This window comes from Anopheles merus, chromosome 2L (assembly GCF_017562075.2).
Source record: "Anopheles merus strain MAF chromosome 2L, AmerM5.1, whole genome shotgun sequence".
In the NCBI taxonomy this organism is placed as follows: domain Eukaryota; kingdom Metazoa; phylum Arthropoda; class Insecta; order Diptera; family Culicidae; genus Anopheles; species Anopheles merus.
This window is the reverse complement of record NC_054083.1, coordinates 26830164-26849698: the sequence shown is the minus strand read 5'-3', so window position 1 is coordinate 26849698 and position 19535 is coordinate 26830164. Positions and strand designations below refer to the sequence as shown.

Sequence of the window (19535 nt, the reverse complement as noted above, 5' to 3'; positions counted from 1 at the left end):
AGAGGGGGGGATGTTTGTTTAAAGGGAAAGGTGAAGGAGCAAAATGTCCTTGTTCTTTCACTCGCGTTTGTAATTTCTTCTTTTTTTTGTTTTGCTGTTTCGATTTTGTCACTACATAGAAGCACTTTCGCGCCCTTTTATAACAATATATGCGTGGCCCCGCACACAACCACCACCACTGTTTGCCGGAAGGGGGGTAGTGGAGGGAGGGAGGAAAGAGGGAGTTTCCCCTCTCCTCCTCCCTTCCCCCCTACACCCCCCGATAAGCTTTGTCTCTCTATACAAATATTTATAAAACGTATCCTGGCCTAGTTTCCGCCGCGCCGAACGCCGCGCGTAGTACCACACTACTACTGAGAGTCTCTGTTTTCTCTTACACTTATAATTCGTTCAGAAATTGCATGAGCGACACCAACGCCCCTGTCTGTCTGGCTTTTTTCCGTGTTATGTGTGTGTGTGTGTGTTTCTGTTGCACAAAACCGTTGTTCTCTCCCGGTCGAATCAATTTTCTTCGCTTCTTTCCTCTTAAAGCCTAAACTTGTGTTTACCACCGAAGTATTGTTGTACCATAAAGATCTTCCCTTCTCTACCGTGCATCTCTCTTTCTTTCTGCATCGCTCGGTTGTTTGCATTTTTTGGTTGCTACCTTTCCCCCTCTGTACGCTGTTCTTTATGTTTTTTTGGCCAATTAGTTTGCACATTTTAAGGAGATGTTTTACAAAACACACTTTTGAGGAACACACGAGAGCGGGATATTATAGTGAAAAAAGGGGGGAATTTTAATTTATAAAGAAAAATACATGCTAATAATAAAAAAACAACTACACACACCCAATCATGTAAAGAAATATAAGTGGGGAAAAGGGGGCTTACTGCTAGCGGGAAAGAGAAGGATGATCGTACCAGCATAATCATCTCATCACCCACCCCACCCGACCACTTTAACGCTGTCTCATTCTGGCAAGAGTTTTGATGCGAAAGAGAGAAACTCAATTGTTGTATAAATTAAATTATAAGCTAATTTGGGCCACCATCATATCAAATTAAAAATCTCGCTCACTTCCCAAAACGGACAGAGGTAGAGTAGTGTGGGGTGGTGGTACCACTCTTCCCCCGCTCCGTACGCGTATGACACTGACGAGATGATACCACACCATCACGCCGTTTATATGCAGTGATGTGTAAATGTATTTAAAAAAAGCTTACATTTAGAGTAGGGGGACAGGTTGTTTTTCTTCGTTTGCTAAAATTCCTTCTTCAAACAGCGTCCACTATGGTCCGTGTGAGTAGTGACACACACGACGACCATGTGGTGGTACCGGTGTTTGAGAGATTTTGATAAAAATTAAATTTCAATTACGAAACCGTTACCAGAATGAAATAGACAACAGCCGAGAGTGGTTGGTGTGGGGTGGGTGATAGAGTGGGTGGCAATTGAAAAGGAACCCTTCACAGAACCCCGCTTTCGTACGCCTCAATGTACAATGAAAGGAGAAAAAGAAAGCATTTTGAGCATTTAGATGTTCGATTTCTTTGTCTGGTTGCATTGTATTTGTGCGACGGTATAAGTTACGTACATTAGTATGTTTGTATGAAGGCTTTTCTTCCCTTTTCTGAGTTGTGCCAAAACACGCACACACACACACACACACACACTTGCGTCCACTAAAACAATTGCTCGGGCTGATAAAAGCTTTTCCAATTCCAAAAATAAAACCGAAACATCAAATCGAATATAGAAAAAGGGACTCCAATGAAAGTAAACCTCCACCACCATTCCCCACAGTAATTTCTTTACATGGCAGGGAGAGGCAGGTTGTTTGACTTTTTTTTTTGCAATTTAGAATTAAAAGAAAGTAATAGATGGATTGCAAATGAGAAAAAAGCATTTCACCCACTGCCACCGTTATGTACAATATAAAGCTTTCGTGTTGGGGAGCTGAAGTGGGAGATTGATGTAAAAAAAAACATAGTGAATTTTTAAATTGCCTCTTCAGTACTGGCGATCCGGGTGGTTGTATGTAAAGAGTAAAACTGGTTGTTTGCGCAAATATATAACACGGAACGGGGAGCGCACACCAGAGAATGCCTTTGTTAGATACGCTTAAAGCAATAGAAAACACGCTACACGCACGTACAAACGAATGGTACGTCCCACCATCTGAGGTGGGGATTATTCCATCCACTATACATCAGAACAGATATCAACAGATTGAGAAGTACAATTGGTTGACAATTGATGTTAACCAACTGAAACTCTTCTGTGTCAATCATATTCTCTCTGTATTCTCTGCAAGGTAATTAACAACACTTTTGCAATAGATTGTAAAAAAAGACTCGACAGAATCTCAACCTAATTACAATCGTGGTGACTGTGTGTGTGTGTGTGTGTGTGTGTGTGTGTGTGTGTGTGTGTGTGTGTGTGTGTGTTTGTTTGTTTTTTTTGAGGGATGAGCTATGTTTAAGCAAACCCCATTTGCTCGAAAGCAAACTGTTTTGTTCGTGTTCTTGTGTCTCGATCGCTGGGATCGAGGCTCTTATCCTTTCGCTCGTCCTGTTGTCATATATCCCGTTGAAAAGAACTATTGATGGATTAAAGTATAGGTGTGTGTTTGTGTGTGCTTTTTTATATCGGTGTGCTCACTCGATACAGTGTGCAACTCTTTGAATGCGTTGGCGGTTGCTAAAAAAGAAGAAGAAAACATAGCCTAACATAACTATTTTAACGACCAATTGGTAGCAGTGACTTTACCAAAGCTCAAGGTACGGTGTTCTGGTTTACACTAAATAAACTAACCCACACAACAGAGTTCTGCCTCACTCTTTCGCTTTTTCCTCTCTCTCTCTCTCTCTCTATAGTTTAAACATAACTGCGTAAGCGCCTTCAGATGTACGATACTTTCAACTAAAATGAATGTTTTCTTCTATATTCCGGCCTCTCGTTCGCTTACTCACACATTACACAAAGGGGGGGGTGGGAGGCATACAGATATATCCATATATACACACATTCTCTGCTGCTGCTAACGTCAAATAAGAGTTTGCTTCATGTTTGCTTCGACATTTGACTCTACCACAAAGCTGGCCCCTTCTCGCCAGACCAGCACTGCAAGCCCATCCTCCCAATAACCACAACGTAAAACACCACATGGCTGCTGCTTCTGTGCGCACCGGAGTTTGCACACCGAAAGGGAGAAAGAATCGAGATATGGGGGGAGGAAGGAACAACCACCATCTACTGATCTAGCTGATTACAGCAAAACAGAACGAAAAACCACACGCCGCCATCCACATCCCACCAATGAACTGCAAGGAGCAACGCGCCACAAAATGCTGTATTGTGCTGGTTCCTCTTTCGTGCGTTGTCCGGTGGTGGCTGGTTTCTGCGTCTGTTGTGGTTCACCACAGCTCAAGCAATCGTTTCTCGGTAGGACTCTCTCGCGCTCTCTCTCTCTCTCTCTTTCTCTCTAATTGCCCAGCACGTGCACATCGTCCTGTTCTTTTTCCCGCTGGCGTACGGCAACCGCAGTTTCCACCAGCAAGTATAAACACTTGAATTGATCCTTATCGTCACGGATTACACCTGTGGGACAGTGGGAGAAAAAGGGTAAAAGAAACGGACGAAACGAATTAGTAATCTTCGGGTGTGAAAACATGCCGTGCGCGTTGTAATGTGGTATTAGGGGAAAGCGGCGTAAAATGGACCTGTTAAGGATTGTGGTCTGTATCTTATTGGTATAACCACTTTACACTGTTATTTTGACGGATATCTCAACCCATTGTTCATGAAAAATAATCACAATTACAGCGCATTACAGGGTTTCCCAGGAGATTTGCCAGGTGTAAAATGGTCTTGCTATGGGGCAAAATGGTCTTACACGAAATGTCGAAACACATCAACACAAAGTAGCAAAATGGACCACAACATTGGGCTTTAGGCTTTGGTTTTAGCTCTTGCATCATGGTAGAATTGTGAGAGTAGAGATTTAAAGTTTAGTATTGAAGTGTTTTGTTTAATAATTTCATAAAATGCTGGAATACTTCAAGTAATTCACGTGTTATCAGTAATTTTCCTTGCCGATATAATACACATACAGCACAGTTTTATTTATGTAAAGCTAGTATATGGTAGCGACCTTAGCTTATACCACATCCTCATCATCATGCTCCTGTCAAAACATACCGACCATTTTGCCGCAAGTGAAACATTTTACAAAACTTAACTTTAAAAATTTTGAAATAAATTAAAATGGTTACGGTTTTTCACGTAACTCAAAGAAAAATATCATGTGCCTGGGTACACGTTCTTTTTTTTTTTTTGCTCTAATTATATGTTAAATTCTTACAAAACCTTATTTTCAAGACAGTGAAAATTACATCGTTTTCAGCAAACATTTTATATGCTAATTTATTCACCTTTTTTGAAATTTCTGCTTATGAAACGTTCATGGTAGGCTTTAAACATTGTATTTGATGTTTTTCAATCATTAAAAGTTATTATGAACGTGTTAATTTGCCAATAATGCAGGTGACCATTTCGCCCCACCTGACCATTTTGTCCCAGGATCCTCTACTTGTTCCATTACTAACGCAATACACACACAACCACACACGTCCCCTTGCACACCGTTTGCCGCCTACTCTGTACGGCTGCTGCCGCCGCTTCATCTCGGAGACCCTCCTATCTTCCCTTCGTCACGATAAACAACCTACCTTTTACCTTCACCGCCGTCGTGGTGTGCGCGTTGGTGTTCTGGGAGTTGTTGTTGTTGTTGTTCGCATTTCCAGCATTGTTGTTGTTGCTGCCGCTCTGCACGAGCGTTATCGTCTTGGTGTTCGAGTCGCCGAGCGATGTCGCGGTCACGGTCGCCGTCTTGCCGCTGCTCGTCACGACGGTCAGCTTTTTCGGACCGACCTTCAGGCCACCCTGCAGCGGGACGGCCGTCAGGTTGCCACCGAGCTTCAGCGTACCGAGCGTGGTACTGCCGCCCTGTGACGTGCTGATCGCGTTACTGCCGGTATTCGACTGGCCGATAATTACTCGCTGTACACCTCCTAGGGGAAATGGTGGAGGAAATGAAAATCAATTAATAATCATACATTTGCACAAAAAAAAACAAAACGGGACATGGAATAGAAAACAACAATGATATAAATAAAAAGCAACAAAATTTCATTTTTCACATTGAGAAGAATTGAGCTCATAACTGGTTGCACATAACGCTTGAGTTATAGAAAAAGTACCTGGTGTAGTTGTAATTATTTTAGCAGCAGTCATCGTTACAGTTGGCCGAACTGCATTCGATGTCATCGAAATTGATTCGTTTTCACAAAGAGTAGTAGCATTGGATGTTTTTTCAATCAACAAAAGGAAATGAGAAAGTAAAATTCAATTAATGCTACAATCTGTTGCTGCCTTTTCCAACACACCGTGCCTCCATGCCAGAAAACTTTACTGTGTTTCTGTTTGTGTGTGCAAATATGGTTTTGTTTTGCCTTCCCCACGTTCTCTTACCTGAAACGTTAGTCGACGACTGCTGTAAGGGTATATTCGCGAGATTGGTGTGTGTCGTCGTGGTAAAAAACTCATTCTCCCCTCCATCCGATGCGATAACTTCCTCTTCCGTGATTCTGAAAAGACAAACGTACAACCGAAATCATTAGGGTACGAGCTCGTAGTAAAGCAAAAACACAAAGCACTCACTCTTCCGGAATTTCATCATCCTTTTCATTCGCGTAGCGAATCATACCGTCCCATTCGCCCTGTTCCGTGACCGGAATCTCCTCTTCGCTTTGCGCGTACTCATACTCAATGTTGCTGTCGTCCGAGCTGTAGTGCGAATAAGGAGCCAAAAAGAGTCAACAAAAGTTCGTTAATTTCGCCTCCGACCCCGTTCCCGATTGCCGAACAACTTACCGATAGATGATGTGATCTTCAAAGTCCACATCTTCCTCCACCTTCACCAGCCCGGACGGTGTCTGCACGTACTGCTGCCCGTGGCTGGTGATGATCTGTGGCACACCGTCCTCGATCACCTCCTCCTCCTCGATGATCTCCTCCGTCGCGCCGACAATGACCTCCGAGGCGGGGCTCATCGCGAGCGGATTCATCCCATCGAGCCCCACCATCTGGCCGCTCAGCTTTTTGCCCCGCCGCGAGATGGTGTAGTGCATCGGGTCGTGCCCGTCCCGGCGAATCATCTCCGGCAGGATGCGTCTCCGCGCGTTGATGAACCAATTGCACACCTGCAGCACGGTCAGATTGGCTTCCTGCGACAGCGTCAGCTTCTCCGCATCGGTCGGGTACGCGTTGAACCGGTGCTCGTACAGCCATCGCTTCAGGATCTTTACCGACTGCTTTGGCAGGTTGCCGCGCCGCTTGCGGCTCGAGCTTTGGTTGCTGGAGTTCATCGTATCATTACCGTCCGCCTCGCTCTTGTACGTAATGTCGCCCAGCGTGTGCTCCTGGTCCGAGCCCTCCGTATCGTCCGCGCTCGACGCATGCTGGAAATGGTAGTCTTGGGCTGCTTGACCGACCAGCAGGAAAGAGAAGAGAATGACAGGAGAAGAAGGAAGGAAAAAACAACGTTATCAAACGATACTTGATGAGTGTAAACATGCAAATGGGCACCGGTGGCGGCGAAAACAATCTCGAATTGGCAAACACAACAATACTAATGATAATACACGTCCGGCCCGTCCGTTCCCTCCCCTCCCCTTGTCGCACAAGCATAACAATCAAAACATAAACATGAAAACAGAAAGCCACCACCAAAGAGACAACTTTCAACTCCAGCTGACGACCGAAATGTGTCAAATGTGACAAACCAACAAGCATCACACAACCACCACCACCACAGCAGGCAGCGGAGCGGTTGTTGCGGTGAGATTTGCGGCGACACCAGCACACCAACACTAACGCGTTGCCGACCAACGCGACCAATTGTGTGTATGTGTGTGCGTGTGCGTGTTTGACGCGTGACGGCTTGTGTCAGTCAATCAAAGCGGGACTGCTGCTGCTGCTGCCCGTTGCCCTTTGGAGCATTTTTAGCCGAACAAAGTTTGTTGTTGCTACACGGCGGTAGGCGTCGTCTGTGTGCGTGCCGTCAGGGGGCACTGCCGATGACAGCAGCAGAAACAGTTTCAAAAACAGTCTCCGTTGGTCTACAATTGAAGAAAGCTTTATGATTTTATTTCTAGCTGATTCAAATGATTTGTTAGTCAATTTGTCATTTCCTAGCTTGAGCAAACTATTTTACCATCTACTTTAGAAATAAAGTATCTGCCTATCTACCTTTACAGCATGATTAATAGAGCTCACCAATACACAGAGACAATCAAGGGCAGTATAGAATAGGGTTTTTCGATATAAACAACACATATCTACATCACCCCTCTCACGTCTGTACATATATGTAAATCTAACATAATTGCATAGCCCTTTTCGATAGAAAGCTTTACTTATTAACATTGGCAAAAAATCATTCTAATAAACGCATATAAAAGCGCAAAACAATTCATCCAGCCCCCTACGAAAGCTCTGCTACGCATAGCTGTTGAGGGGCTTCGTTTTCCTTTGTTGCTGGCATTATTTCACCGCCGCCGGACGCCATATTGAATTCGCTCGAAATGTCACCCTGACAGCCAGCAGTCCCGCAGGAAGGCGCTGCTGGTTTTCCATCGATTTCATTACCCTTTTAGAACCACTTTTATGGTTACTTTTCCAATTTTTAGCAAATTTTCATTCATCCATACTCAAATACCACAATTGAATTGCTTGAAAATAGACTCCCCAAGAGCATTAGCGCACACAAAATAGCAACAACACACTGTGACATTAGATCTGTCTTCCCCCCGCTCCTCTCCAGCCGGGCATGACCAGCTCTCCCTTTCCACCCGTTTTGGCTCTAACAGTCTATTTACAGTCATCTTTTGACGTTGAAAATTATGCAATCCCATTTTGATAGTTCGGCTTCTTGTTTACGAACAGCACAGAGCAGCCGGAGGGGATAGACGACCAAAGCCATCACAAATTGCCATCACACACAGTGCGGGGGAAAACTAGACGAAACGCAGGCCCTCTGTCTGTCACACCGGTGAGGTTGCGCGCTCCATTGCAGTAACAACTCTTCTAGCGAACTGGCGAAACCTTTTACGTACCTTCGTTTTCCTGCATCAGCAGCTTGGTCTGAAAGTTGGCCTCCCGCACCATGTCGCGCACGTCCCGCTTCAGTGTGCCCGTGCCGCCCGTGGTCAGCACGGTTGTCGATTCCATCGGGACCATCGTGATCTCGAACTCCTCATGGTGCATCTCATCCGGAGAGAGGATAACCTCCGTCTCCACGATTTCCTCTATTTCCTCAATTTTGAGGCCGTTTACGTATCCGGGGGGTGTCAACGAGAAATCACACGCACGCCGTCGGTGCTCGTAGCCCTTTCACTGTACTCTAATGCCTTCGGAAAGGCATACGCACACCACACTGTGCCACTGTGCACGACAGCCGTCCGTGTCCGTGTGTCCTTTTGCTGGCTGCTGCCCTCTCTCTCTCTCTCTCTCTCTCGTTGGTTTCCCGTGGTGCGTCGCTGCTGCTACGCTACACTTCTAGTCGCTTCGACGAAGTTTTCGGGATGGCGCTTTATGTTCTGCACCACTGCCGAGATATGTTTGGTCACTGCTTTCGATTTCCGGTCCGCTCCCTACAGTCGCTGTTGCTGTGGCACGAACACAAAATACGGAAGGGGATAGCTGCTGCGGGAGGAGAGAGCAAACATGAAACTCCAACCACCGTTTTTCGTTTGAAACACCCCACACAATACACACGCACGGTTTGCTATGAATGTGGCACCCCGCTTTTCCACTGGGACCACGAATTGCTCTCACTGCTGGCCAACCGGCCCTCTGGCTGCCACTGCCACATCAACCTTTTGCCACCATCAATCGCAGCAACATTATCAAGCCGTGGCTGGCTTGTCGCTTGGGATTGAATTAGTCCGCTCTAACGCGAAGTGGAATGTTTCCAAATATTCTCGTTTCTGTGTGTTATTTAGCTGTCAAATATTCGATGGACAGTGGAGAATGCGTGAAGAGCGTATGTGTATGTGTGTGTGCGTGTCTGCTAGGGGGCACCAATCTGACGGAGAAACACACAACAAAGCCAACCGATCGCCAATTCGGAACTGTCAGCACTGACAACGCGTTGCCTTGCACGAACGCGGCAAAAATGCAGCATCGACTGCAGGGAAAATACAAAATGGCGGCGGTGCGTCCGCTTCCACAGCACAGGCGTACAGGCGTATCGGTGTGTGCGTGCAATGTGTCAGCTGTCTGTCAAAGGGGGCCCCGTTTGCGTGCCCCGTTCTACATCTGTCTTATGTCAAATTTAGCAAAAATGTTTTTCTAAATAGATTTAATAAAAAAATAAAGACACAAACAAAAATGTTTGATCGTGGTCTTATGCTGATTTTTTTTTTAAATTAAGTTATGGCTCAATTACGGAATTGATGATAAATTGTCGACAGCGAAATACACCACCACATGCGCAGACACGGCCGCAGGCACGCACACGCACAAGCGCGCTTTGATGAATGTGTTTGCCAATAACGGCAGCATGACAGCCCCTGTCAACCAGGGAATCGAACCTGCAAATGTCCAAGGCTGACGCACCAATTGTTTACGAAATTGGCTGAATGTTTTAGCCCGTACAATGCATCGTTTGTAGATTTTCTGTAACTTTCATTTCATCTCGTTTGATGGCGAAAAGTGCCCATCCAACCCTAGCCAATCCGAGACCCAACAAGGAAATCCAAAATGGCTTCCTCGCACGGCTCCGGAGCAGCGCGTAGCCGAGCCGTTTGAAAACTGTAGCCGTTCATTAGACAAAGCTTCACTCGGAGCAATCGCGACATACATAAATAACAAACACCACCCTTCGGGGTTGGCATAGACCACTGCGGGGCAATTTACTCGCGCGCGCCGAAAATGAAATGTCACTCAAAATCATCAAATGTCCCTTCCAAACACCGTTTTGCCCCCTTCCCAACAGCACATCACACACACACGCGCACACATCTATACACAGCAGGGTCGTAGCAGGAGGGAAAGCTTTTACGCGTCAAGCTTCCCGAAATGACGGCTCGTGCTCGGGCGCAAAAACGAGACGTACACCATCTATCAAAAATCGTTTGTTTACACTTCATTTCCACCAGCGCGCATAGGATGGCTGGGCCACTGTTCGAAACCACCGGATTTCGCTAGAATGCAGCAATTAGATAAAGGCTGCAAGAGAATAAATCCACTTTTCCATTTCTGCGCTCCCACCCCCGGAGGCAAGCGCACTTGCCCGTCGCTCTGTCTTGCTCACTTGCACGGCATCACTCACAGCTCCATCGCGCGCGCCGAGGAAAACGGGGACCCCTTTTTCCCGACGACCGTCCGTCGGTGTCACGGGTGGCAGCGGGCAGCACAACACATTCACCGACGAGCGTAGCGATACACTTACCTTTTGCGGCTGCGGAACTGCACGAAAATCGACACACGACCAACAAATTGTTGATGTAAAAATTCCGGTCTACAACTTTTCCAACAGGCAAAGACGCCAATCGGGCGGATTATTTCTTCTGGCTGCGGGTCAGATAGCTGTCAGAATGGCAATAGGTGTCAGTTTGACGTTTACGGCCTTGCGGCGTGCATTGCACAGTGGTCGCGTGTGTTATACGTAGGACAGTACAATTCAAAACAAAAGCGGACTACAGCTAGTCCCCAAGTTACACCACAAATAGTTAGCTCGTACTCTATACAGGTGTCCCCCGAGATACGACTGTATTTAGGACCGAAAAAATGTCCCAAAGCAAGGCGTAAGTCGAAAAAGTCGTATGTCGAATATCTATGAATATAAAGTTTATAGCCGAAGTTGAAGAGTTGGAATTTATGATATCGTGTATTTTATTTAAAATAATGTTCGATAATGTAATAATTATATTTTAAAAACCGTACACAATATAGATATTCAAGATAGGGTAGTTGTGGAATCTTTGGAAATGTGTGTATAACGGTTATCAGCCCAGATACTCAAAAAAACACATCAATTTCTTGTCAATGACAACTTTCAACTGTCAAAATCAAAATCGTCGTATCTGCGAATCGTCGTAACTCGAGGGGATCGTAACTCGGGGGACGCCTGTAGTTGTTTTGGGGTTGTTAAACGAAAAATCGTTCCGATGTCGTACTCTGTGGATGAAGAGATGAAGCCCTACTTGGTGAAACCATGAAGATTTTTAACAAGCATTCTTATCAGGTACTTTTTGGAACTTTGCGGCTGAATAGCCGAATGTGTATGGTTCACGATGGAAATTGAAGGCTTATCAAGAAGGTGTGCCAAACTCGGTGAAACTTCATAGCTTTTTAATGCATCCCTACCAGCATTAAACGGCTTTGAAGGCATTCAGAAGGCATTTAAGGCCTTAGTCGCCTTAGAACGCGAATAAAGATTTCAACCGAAACTTTCACGGCTGAAACGGGATCTCTTCGAAATCTTTCAACTTTTTGATTCAACGAGAACAGATAACTTGCCGCCATCTTAGCTTGTTTATATACTGGTTTTGCACCCTCACTAATGTAACTGCCAACTAGAGTAGTGACAACGCTTTTAGTTCCGAACCGAGAAAGCGTGTGTTCAAATCCTTATTTTTATTATCTTTTTTCTGTGTTTATTTCTTTTTAAATTAATATTTTCTTGCTATAATTAGAACAAATCAAATTTATGTGAAGCGAAATTTTAAAAACACCTTTTTAAAAAACATAATAATGACTATGTTTACCCTTCATAATCAGGATGGGAGAAAAATGTATCTCATTTCTCCTTTTACTAGAGTTATCGAAATAAGTTTGATATATTAATACCTTTCAACGGGTTGGTTTTTAACAACCGAATAATGCAGACCATATTTAATAAAGTGAAATAGCTCAGAGCTTAACGCAAGAGAACATAACATGTAAATCGTGCTATCGAATCTCACGCACATATCTGGGAACACTACAACAGCGCAGTGCCGAAGACGCTTGTAAGGTTTTCTTTTGACAGTTGCAATTTCAAATTTCAAATTAAAAGCGAAATTTTTCAATGACATATTTCAAAGGCATTTAATTACTGCTAAATGCACTGCTGATCGCCTTCAATTCGCCGGCGATTATAAGGCGATTAGAAGGCATTTAACGGAAATTTGCGGGTAGGGATGACATCGGTACGAAGTGGCTCTTGTCAAAGTGTTAAAGACTGTTGCCGTCAAACATCTCATTGCTGCTGCAATTTCAAGTTAGATAAATTAAACGAAGAAGGAATATTGAGTGAAGTGATATGTGATTTTTTACTAAACTATGTGAAATTGAAGAGCATTTAGAGTTTTAAAATAAACGTGTACATTTAAAACACAATTCGTGTTGTTTATTTCATTGATTACGCCTTGCTTGAAAATAAAACTAAAAAAAAAATCCCCGGCACCCTGGCACAAGGAAGCTGATTAAGTGCTATGTAGAAGGACCGCCTGGATTATTAATGCTGTTTATCTACTGCAAAGGGCCCAAGTGCCACAAATCCACTAAACGACCACTAAACGGCTTCTAAACGACTCAAGTTCTCTACCTAAACGGAATATAGAAAGACTTCGTTTAGCAGACGCCAAACGACTCATGCATTCTAAAAATAGCAAAAAAGCTGGTGGCGCTATCTGTTGGTGGGATACCCCAACCAGTTGAGCTTCATCGCTTGGAGGAGAGCTTTCTCATTTCCTCTGTACTGTTGTATGGTTTCGCATTGAAGTTATGCATCGCTAGAACTAGAACGGCGATACGATTGTTTAAATACTAAACTCCAACGGAAACCACCAGCACTGAAGCAAGTGAGATTTGAGCAATGGTCATTGGTGTTGATACCCACGTATCTAACCACACGACCATTTATATAGATTTTTGCTCAGAAAGTTAGAAGGCTATATAGGTCATAATAAAATGCAACTTGTCGAAACACATTGCAAGAACAGGATAGCAATATAATGATGAGTTGTAATACGCCATCTATTGATCAAACCAATGAAGCTGTGGAGCTTTCATTTTTTTTCTATGGATATTCAATTTTCCAGTCGTTTAAGCTTAATCTGTGGCGCTTGGGGGCGAATTCAAGCAGCGATCTTTAGCTTGTCAATATTAGCTGCTTAAGCAATTTTGGCTGTTTGGAATGTTGGTTCTTTTATCTTTTTAATTACTAGTAGAAATAATCTGAAAATCATGCAAGACATGCAATACACAGTTAGAAACTATTAAAGCCATTTTGCTGGGCACATTTTTTAAAGTACAAAAAACAAGTCTTTTACGTTTTGCATTTTTTTTTTCAAAAAAATCTTTCCAACTCTGAAAAGATATTATAGCTTAAAAAAAAGGTAGTGATTTGAACCAATATATGTACAGTTATTGAAACTGCATTAGTTTATTCTATTTTCATCACAGTATTGCATCGATATTGGATTACGCATTGAAAGTTATAAGCTGGCAAAATCGCTGGCTACCCGAGTAGCCCGGTTGCCTGGAATATGATGGATTTTTTTGGTTGCCAGTGACAGGGTTAAAAGCAAAAATCAGGTTTTTTTATCCTTGCTCATTTTGTCATACACACTGTTCGCCAGCATATACACTGGAAACGTCTCAACTCAACCCTGCGCAACCAAAACAATTAGCTCAATTTTTGTGTGCGAGTGTGTGTGTGTGTATGATTGCCTTCTTTTACTTCCCTCCATTCGTCCGTGCTGTTCTTTCTTTTCGTGTTTGTGTTTATCAAATTATGAATCAGCCGTGCTCAACAACACCAGCAATATAGAACGGACCACTTCTCGTCACCCTTCCCGGGCACGACGATGGCGACCGAATTCCTCGCCGAAAACAATGTGTGCGGCCAGACGATCCTGCAGATCGTCGCGGAAGGCAACACCATCATCTGCGAGCTGCTGCGGCTGAAAGATTACGTGCCGGAACTGTTCTAGTAAGTTTAAGGGTTTAAATGAATTGTAGTTCCCGTTAAACTGCAATCTCCCCCCTCTGTTGCAGCCTAAAAACGAAGGAAGAGCAGCAAAAGTATGGCGAGATAGTGAAGGACTTTGGCTACTTTCAAATCGCCGACACGCAGGAGGCAAAGATCGAGGCGGACGAACGGCTCCGGCTGCTCGACGAGGAGCTGCGGGAAAACTACATCGTCACGCTGAACCGGTTCTACATCGTGTTCGAAAGCATCCACAAGTATGTGAAGGATCTGAACACGTTCATCGAGGAGCTGAACGCGGGCCTGTTCATCCAGCAGTCGATGGAGAAGGTGTTTCAGGACGCGGAAGGAAAGCAGCTAATGGTATGGGGGGAAAAAGGGGGCTTTTGGTGGCACGGAGCTCTTCTCTCATTGCCCACCCATTGCAGTGTGAAGCGCTGTACCTGTACGGCATGATGCTGCTCGTGGTCGACCTGCACATTCCCGGCATTGTGCGCGAACGCATCCTGGTGGCGTACAATCGATACAGCGCGCTCAAAACGCACAGCGACAGCAGCATCGACGAGGTGTGCAAACTGCTCCGCTCCACCGGCTTCAACGATGGGCCGGCGGGAAGCGGCGCGGGACGTAAGGCAGCGGCGGCGGCAGCGACCAGCTACCCGGAGGACTTTTTCGCCCGCGTCCCGATCAGCGCACTGTACATCGAGCTGGTGATTGGGCGACTGCGATCGGACGATGTGTACAACCAGATAGCGGTGTACCCGTTGCCGGAGCAACACTCCACAGCACTCGCGAACCAGGCCGGCATGCTGTACGTGTGTCTGTTCTTTTCCCCCAAAACGCTCCACCACCAGCCGGCCCGGATGCGCGAAATCGTGGACAAGTTTTTCTCCAATAATTGGATCGTTTCCCTCTACATGGGCATTACGGCGAATCTGATAAGTATGCACACACACACACATCGCGGTCGTTCCCTTTGGCTCTCCGCTTAAAAAGGATTTTTTTCATATAAATTATATCCCCCCCAGGTGCCTGGGAACCGTTCAAAGCGGCCAAAACGGCCCTCACCAACACGCTCGACAACGGCAACCTGAAGGAGGTGTGCCACCGGCACCGCCAATCGATGGACACGCTGCTCAACCGCACCCGCAGCATACTGCGCGAGGGCAACCTGACCGAGCAGAACCTGCTCGACCACATGCCGAAGGTGATGGGGCTCGTGCGCGACTGCAACATTACCGTGCGCTGGGTCATGCTGCACACGAGCAGCACCAGCACCCTGGACAGTGCGTCGCCGGCCGCCGCCTCCAAGCGGTGCCGCCAGGTGCGGGAGCTGATCGAGCAGGAGCTCGACTTCCGCGGCGTGGTGTTTTTCGAGCTGCTGCTCAACACCAGCCAGCTCGAGCTGAAGGTGCGCGAGATGCTGAAGCGTCTGCTCGCGGAGCGGGACGACCGGTGGGCGGACTATCGGCGCGAAGCGACCGACCGCATGCAGGACTTGGCGGATGCGTTTTCCGGCGCCCGCCCGTTCGTGAAGACGCGCCCGAACGACAGCCTGAGCCGCTGTTTCGCCAACATCCGCAAGGAGATCGATGGGCTGAGCCGGGAGGAGCGGCAGCTCAGCCAGACGGGCCGCACCATCATACAGCTGCTGCAGGCGCTGGAGGAGGTGCAGGACTTTCACGGCCTCAGCCGGAACATGCAGGTAAAGCAGCACATTGTCGAGACGCGCCAATACCTGCACGAAATGTTCCACACGATCAGCATCAAGGAGAACGATCTGATCAATCTGCAGCTGATCGGAGACTTTAGCTACGCCTGGCGGCTGATCGACGGCTACACCGCGATGATGCAGGAAAACATACGCCACCAGCCCCGGCTGGTGATAAAGCTTCGGTCGACCTTCCTGAAGCTTGCCTCGGCGCTCGAAATCCCGCTGCTGCGCCTCAACCAGGCGGAATCGGAACATCTGATCGACGTTTCGCGCTACTACAGCAACGAGCTGGCGAACTTTGTCCGCAAGGTGGTACAGATCATCCCGGAGACGATGTTTGCCCTGCTGGCACAGATCGTCGATCTGCAGACGAACGTGCTGCGCGAACTGCCGGCCCGGCTGGAGAAGGAGCGCATGAAGGAGTACGCCCAGTTCGAGGAGCGGTTCCAGATCGCGAAGCTTACCTACACCCTGTCCACGTTCACCGAGGGCATACTGGCGATGCAGACCACGCTCGTCGGCGTCGTCGAGCTGGACTCGCGCAAACTGCTCGAGGATGGCATCCGGCGCAAGCTGGTGCAGAACGTGGCGGAAGCGTTCCACGCGCAGCTAGTGTTCGGCCAGAAGGGCAAGGAGTCGGAACTGTACGCCAGGCTGGACTCGCTGCACCGGATCATTCACGGCTACCGGCGTTCGTTCGAGTACGTGCAGGACTATCTGAACATTCACTGCATGCGCATCTGGAACGAGGAGATGGCGCGCATCATCCGCTTCAACGTGGAGAAGGAATGTCAACCGTTTCTGAAGGGAAAGCCCGCGCAAGGGATGGTGGATGGTGAGCCAGCAGCGGCGGAGGGTGGTGGTGGTTTGGTGCCGATTCCCGTCTATCAACCGGTCGACATGACATCGGTCAACTTTATGGGACGATTGGCGCGGGAGATACTGCGCATTACCGATCCAAAGTGAGTTTGGAATGAAGTGTCGTGTTGACGCTTGCTGCTAATTTTCTTTTCCCCCGCTTTCTTTTAGGACCACAATCTACATCGACATCTGCTCCAGCTGGTACGACTACAAGACGCACAAGCTGCTGCTGACGAACAAGTTTGCGAGCAAAATTAACGAAACCTTCGGCCCGGCCGGACTGATCGGGCTCGATCGGGTGTACGGGGCGATGCTGAAGGCGGAGCTGCAAACCCTGCTCGCCGCCATCCAGCGGAAGGTCCAGCACGAAGGCAACTGGAGCGATGTGCTGACCGGCATCAAGACAGACCTCGAACGAGCCGACATTGTGGACAATCCGGCCAAAAGCTATGCCGGCTTCATCTCGAGCGTGGCCCGCTTTTTCAGCACCAGCAACGTCGGCGATTGGCTGCTGAAGGTGGGCCAGAAGCAAACGCTGCGGGGCCAGATAGCGCTCGAGCTGAACTGCAGCTGCAAGATAAGGGCCACCAAGCTGGAAGCTTCCCTGCGCACGCTGAACGAGTACGACCACTTGTCTCTTTATGTCACCCAAGCGGTATAACGAATTCTTTTCCTTTCCTTTCCAGTGCCATACTGCTAGAGTTTCAGCGCCACCAGCTGGATGAGAGCGCCCCAATACCACCGGCTGAACTAGTGGCGGAACTCAACACCTATCTGCTGTACGCGGGACTGTACGATCCGTACCGGAAGGTGTACGTAAAGCAGGACGTTGCGCCACGCTTCCTGCCACTGTTGCTGTTCCTGCTGCTCATCACAACCCTGCCCAAGCTACAGTACATGGAGAATGTGGACAGTTTGGTGGCGAAGAAGAGAAATGAATCGATCGATGGCTATCCGCTTACGATCGGGCTGCTCACGGTGCTGCGGCAGTTTGATGCGTCCGAGACGGACATGTTCCTGCAGTATCTGTGCCAGTACGTGCTTTCGTTCGTGCAGGGAAATTTGGAGTAAGTAATGGAGAGGCGACATTGCTTTAGAACTCACTCCCATTTACATAAAATGCTGTTTTTCTTTACGTTTTGCAGAGCGAAAAATGCTGTCGGAGCCGAAGCACTGGCCGCGCTACGGTTTTTAGAAATCTTTACCCGCGTGGCCGATATTCCGCGAAGCTATCTGGAGCAGTACCTGTCCGAAATCATCCTGGATCAGTACGTGTTTGTGGTGGAAGTGAAATGACGACTGTCTTCTTTCTTTAAGCTATTGCAATAACAATTCGTTTTTAGTCAACGGACGTTTTAAGCGCCGAGAAGAGAAATATATATTTTCCCCGCCTATCCAACTATTTGTTGTAAATCCAATGTACAAAAATGCAAATTTGTTCAAATCACTACCACGTGACCCGAATTTAACCTACTGGCGCCGATACGTACCAATGATTGCAATTTTAAGTATCTTTTACGTTAAATTCCTCGCATATGACACCCCGCATGGCGTCAGTTCGGGCACTCGGTTTTGCGTAGATACTGCTTGCCGGACGGTAGCGTGACACTGTCCACGCCGGCAGGAAACAGTGCGGCCAGCTGGTCCGCCGGAACCGTCGGCTGTACCATGCAGCTATCGCCCGGCATCCAATCGGCCGGCGTTGCCACACGGCGTTTGTCCGTCAGCTGCATGGAGTCGATGGTGCGCAGAATTTCCGCAAAGTTGCGCCCAGTCGTCGCTGGGTAGAGGATGGACAGGCGCAGCTTTTTCCCCGCATCAATCACAAACACAGCGCGGCAGGTTAGGGGAAGACCCGCCGATCCTATCTCGTCCCGGTCCAGCATGTTCAGCTTGACCGCCAGCTCGCGCTTCGAATCGTCAATGATCGGGAAGGGAAATGGGTCGGCCGCGGCCAGCTGGCCGTACGCTTTGATGTCCTCGATCCAGCCACGATGCGACTCGACCGTATCGCAGGACAGGGCAATCGGTTTCACGTTGCGCTTGGTGAACTCGGGCACCAGCTTGGCCACCGCCGCCAGTTCCGTCGTGCAGACGGGCGTGTAGTCGGCGGGATGCGAAAACAGAATTGCCCAGCTATCGCCGATCCACTGATGGAAATCGATCGGCCCGATGGTAGTGTCGGCGGTAAAGTTGGGGAACGGATCACCAAGATTTAGCGACATTTTGCGGGATGCCGGTACTGTGCTGATGCTTTTTGTGCGAAATTGTGGAATACAAATGGAGCGCAGACAGAGTGAGCTTTCTCGAATGTCAACAACAGAACGTCAACAGCTGACAACGAGATGCGCCCCTCTCCGGATATCATAACCGGTTGGGAACGATTTTTAACATTAATTATTTTTAAAAGGAAAATAGCACAAAACTTGAGATGGGTAACGCATTTCAAGAATTCAAAGAAATATTGTTAAAAAAACGGTTAATTTTCCACGTTTCAAACACTGTAGCCCACGAACGCGTAGTAGCTCAGTTTTCTTCAGGGCTGAGTGTGATGCTTGATTCAAAATGACCGTTGATCGGCGAGCAATCAATCTGCACAGCATTTGAAATCTTTCAAGCTTGAAATAGTCCTAAAATTGTTAAAACATTGTTATTGGTGTAAATAAATGTAGGGCCGCACATATACGAAGAGCGATCGCCGCGGCAATAAACAGTAGAATAGTTCCATAGAGATATACAATAATGATATGCTCTTTGGAGCTCACCCACGACTCCGATCTGACTCCAACTCTTGTTAGTCCGATACCGACACCGGTAAAATCTGACCACTAGTTCCACCCGGATTCGGAGTCTTTCGGAATCATCCGGAGTCACCCGGAGTCGTTTGGGGTGGGAGTTGCCCGTAATCATTTAGGGTCGGAGTTGTCCGGGGTCAT

The 19535-nt window shown here is 47.2% G+C and overlaps 3 protein-coding genes across 10 annotated transcripts; 1 reads left to right on the top strand and 2 right to left on the bottom strand.

Moving 5' to 3' along the window:
- Positions 1-94: 94 nt before the first annotated feature.
- LOC121594863 lies at positions 95-10717 on the bottom strand. 8 transcript variants are annotated; one of them, XM_041918607.1, is made up of 8 exons: positions 10500-10717; positions 8161-8749; positions 5918-6524; positions 5705-5830; positions 5516-5631; positions 5245-5295; positions 4714-5055; positions 95-3583 (listed from the first exon to the last, which is right to left on the bottom strand). In XM_041918607.1, the coding sequence occupies exons 2-8, from the start codon at positions 8309-8311 to the stop codon at positions 3468-3470; spliced, it is 1509 nt and encodes a 502-aa protein (XP_041774541.1). In that variant the 5' UTR covers positions 8312-8749; positions 10500-10717; the 3' UTR covers positions 95-3467. The 8 variants fall into 8 exon arrangements, with proteins under 8 accessions (XP_041774541.1, XP_041774544.1, XP_041774546.1 ...); XM_041918610.1 differs by having other exon boundaries at positions 8161-8746; XM_041918612.1 differs by lacking the exon at positions 10500-10717 and adding an exon at positions 10191-10441.
- Positions 10718-13622: 2905 nt separating this feature from the next.
- On the top strand, positions 13623-18021 carry LOC121592737 (WASH complex subunit 5). Its single transcript, XM_041914475.1, has 7 exons — positions 13623-14027; positions 14093-14387; positions 14453-14966; positions 15053-16700; positions 16768-17220; positions 17286-17666; positions 17745-18021. Exons 1-7 carry the CDS (start codon positions 13903-13905, stop codon positions 17893-17895), a joined length of 3567 nt encoding a protein of 1188 aa, XP_041770409.1. The 5' UTR covers positions 13623-13902; the 3' UTR covers positions 17896-18021.
- Positions 17942-18939, bottom strand: LOC121592738 (peroxiredoxin-6). Its single transcript, XM_041914476.1, has one exon. It carries the CDS (start codon positions 18822-18824, stop codon positions 18153-18155), a length of 672 nt encoding a protein of 223 aa, XP_041770410.1. The 5' UTR covers positions 18825-18939; the 3' UTR covers positions 17942-18152.
- Between the last annotated feature and the right edge of the window lie 596 nt (positions 18940-19535).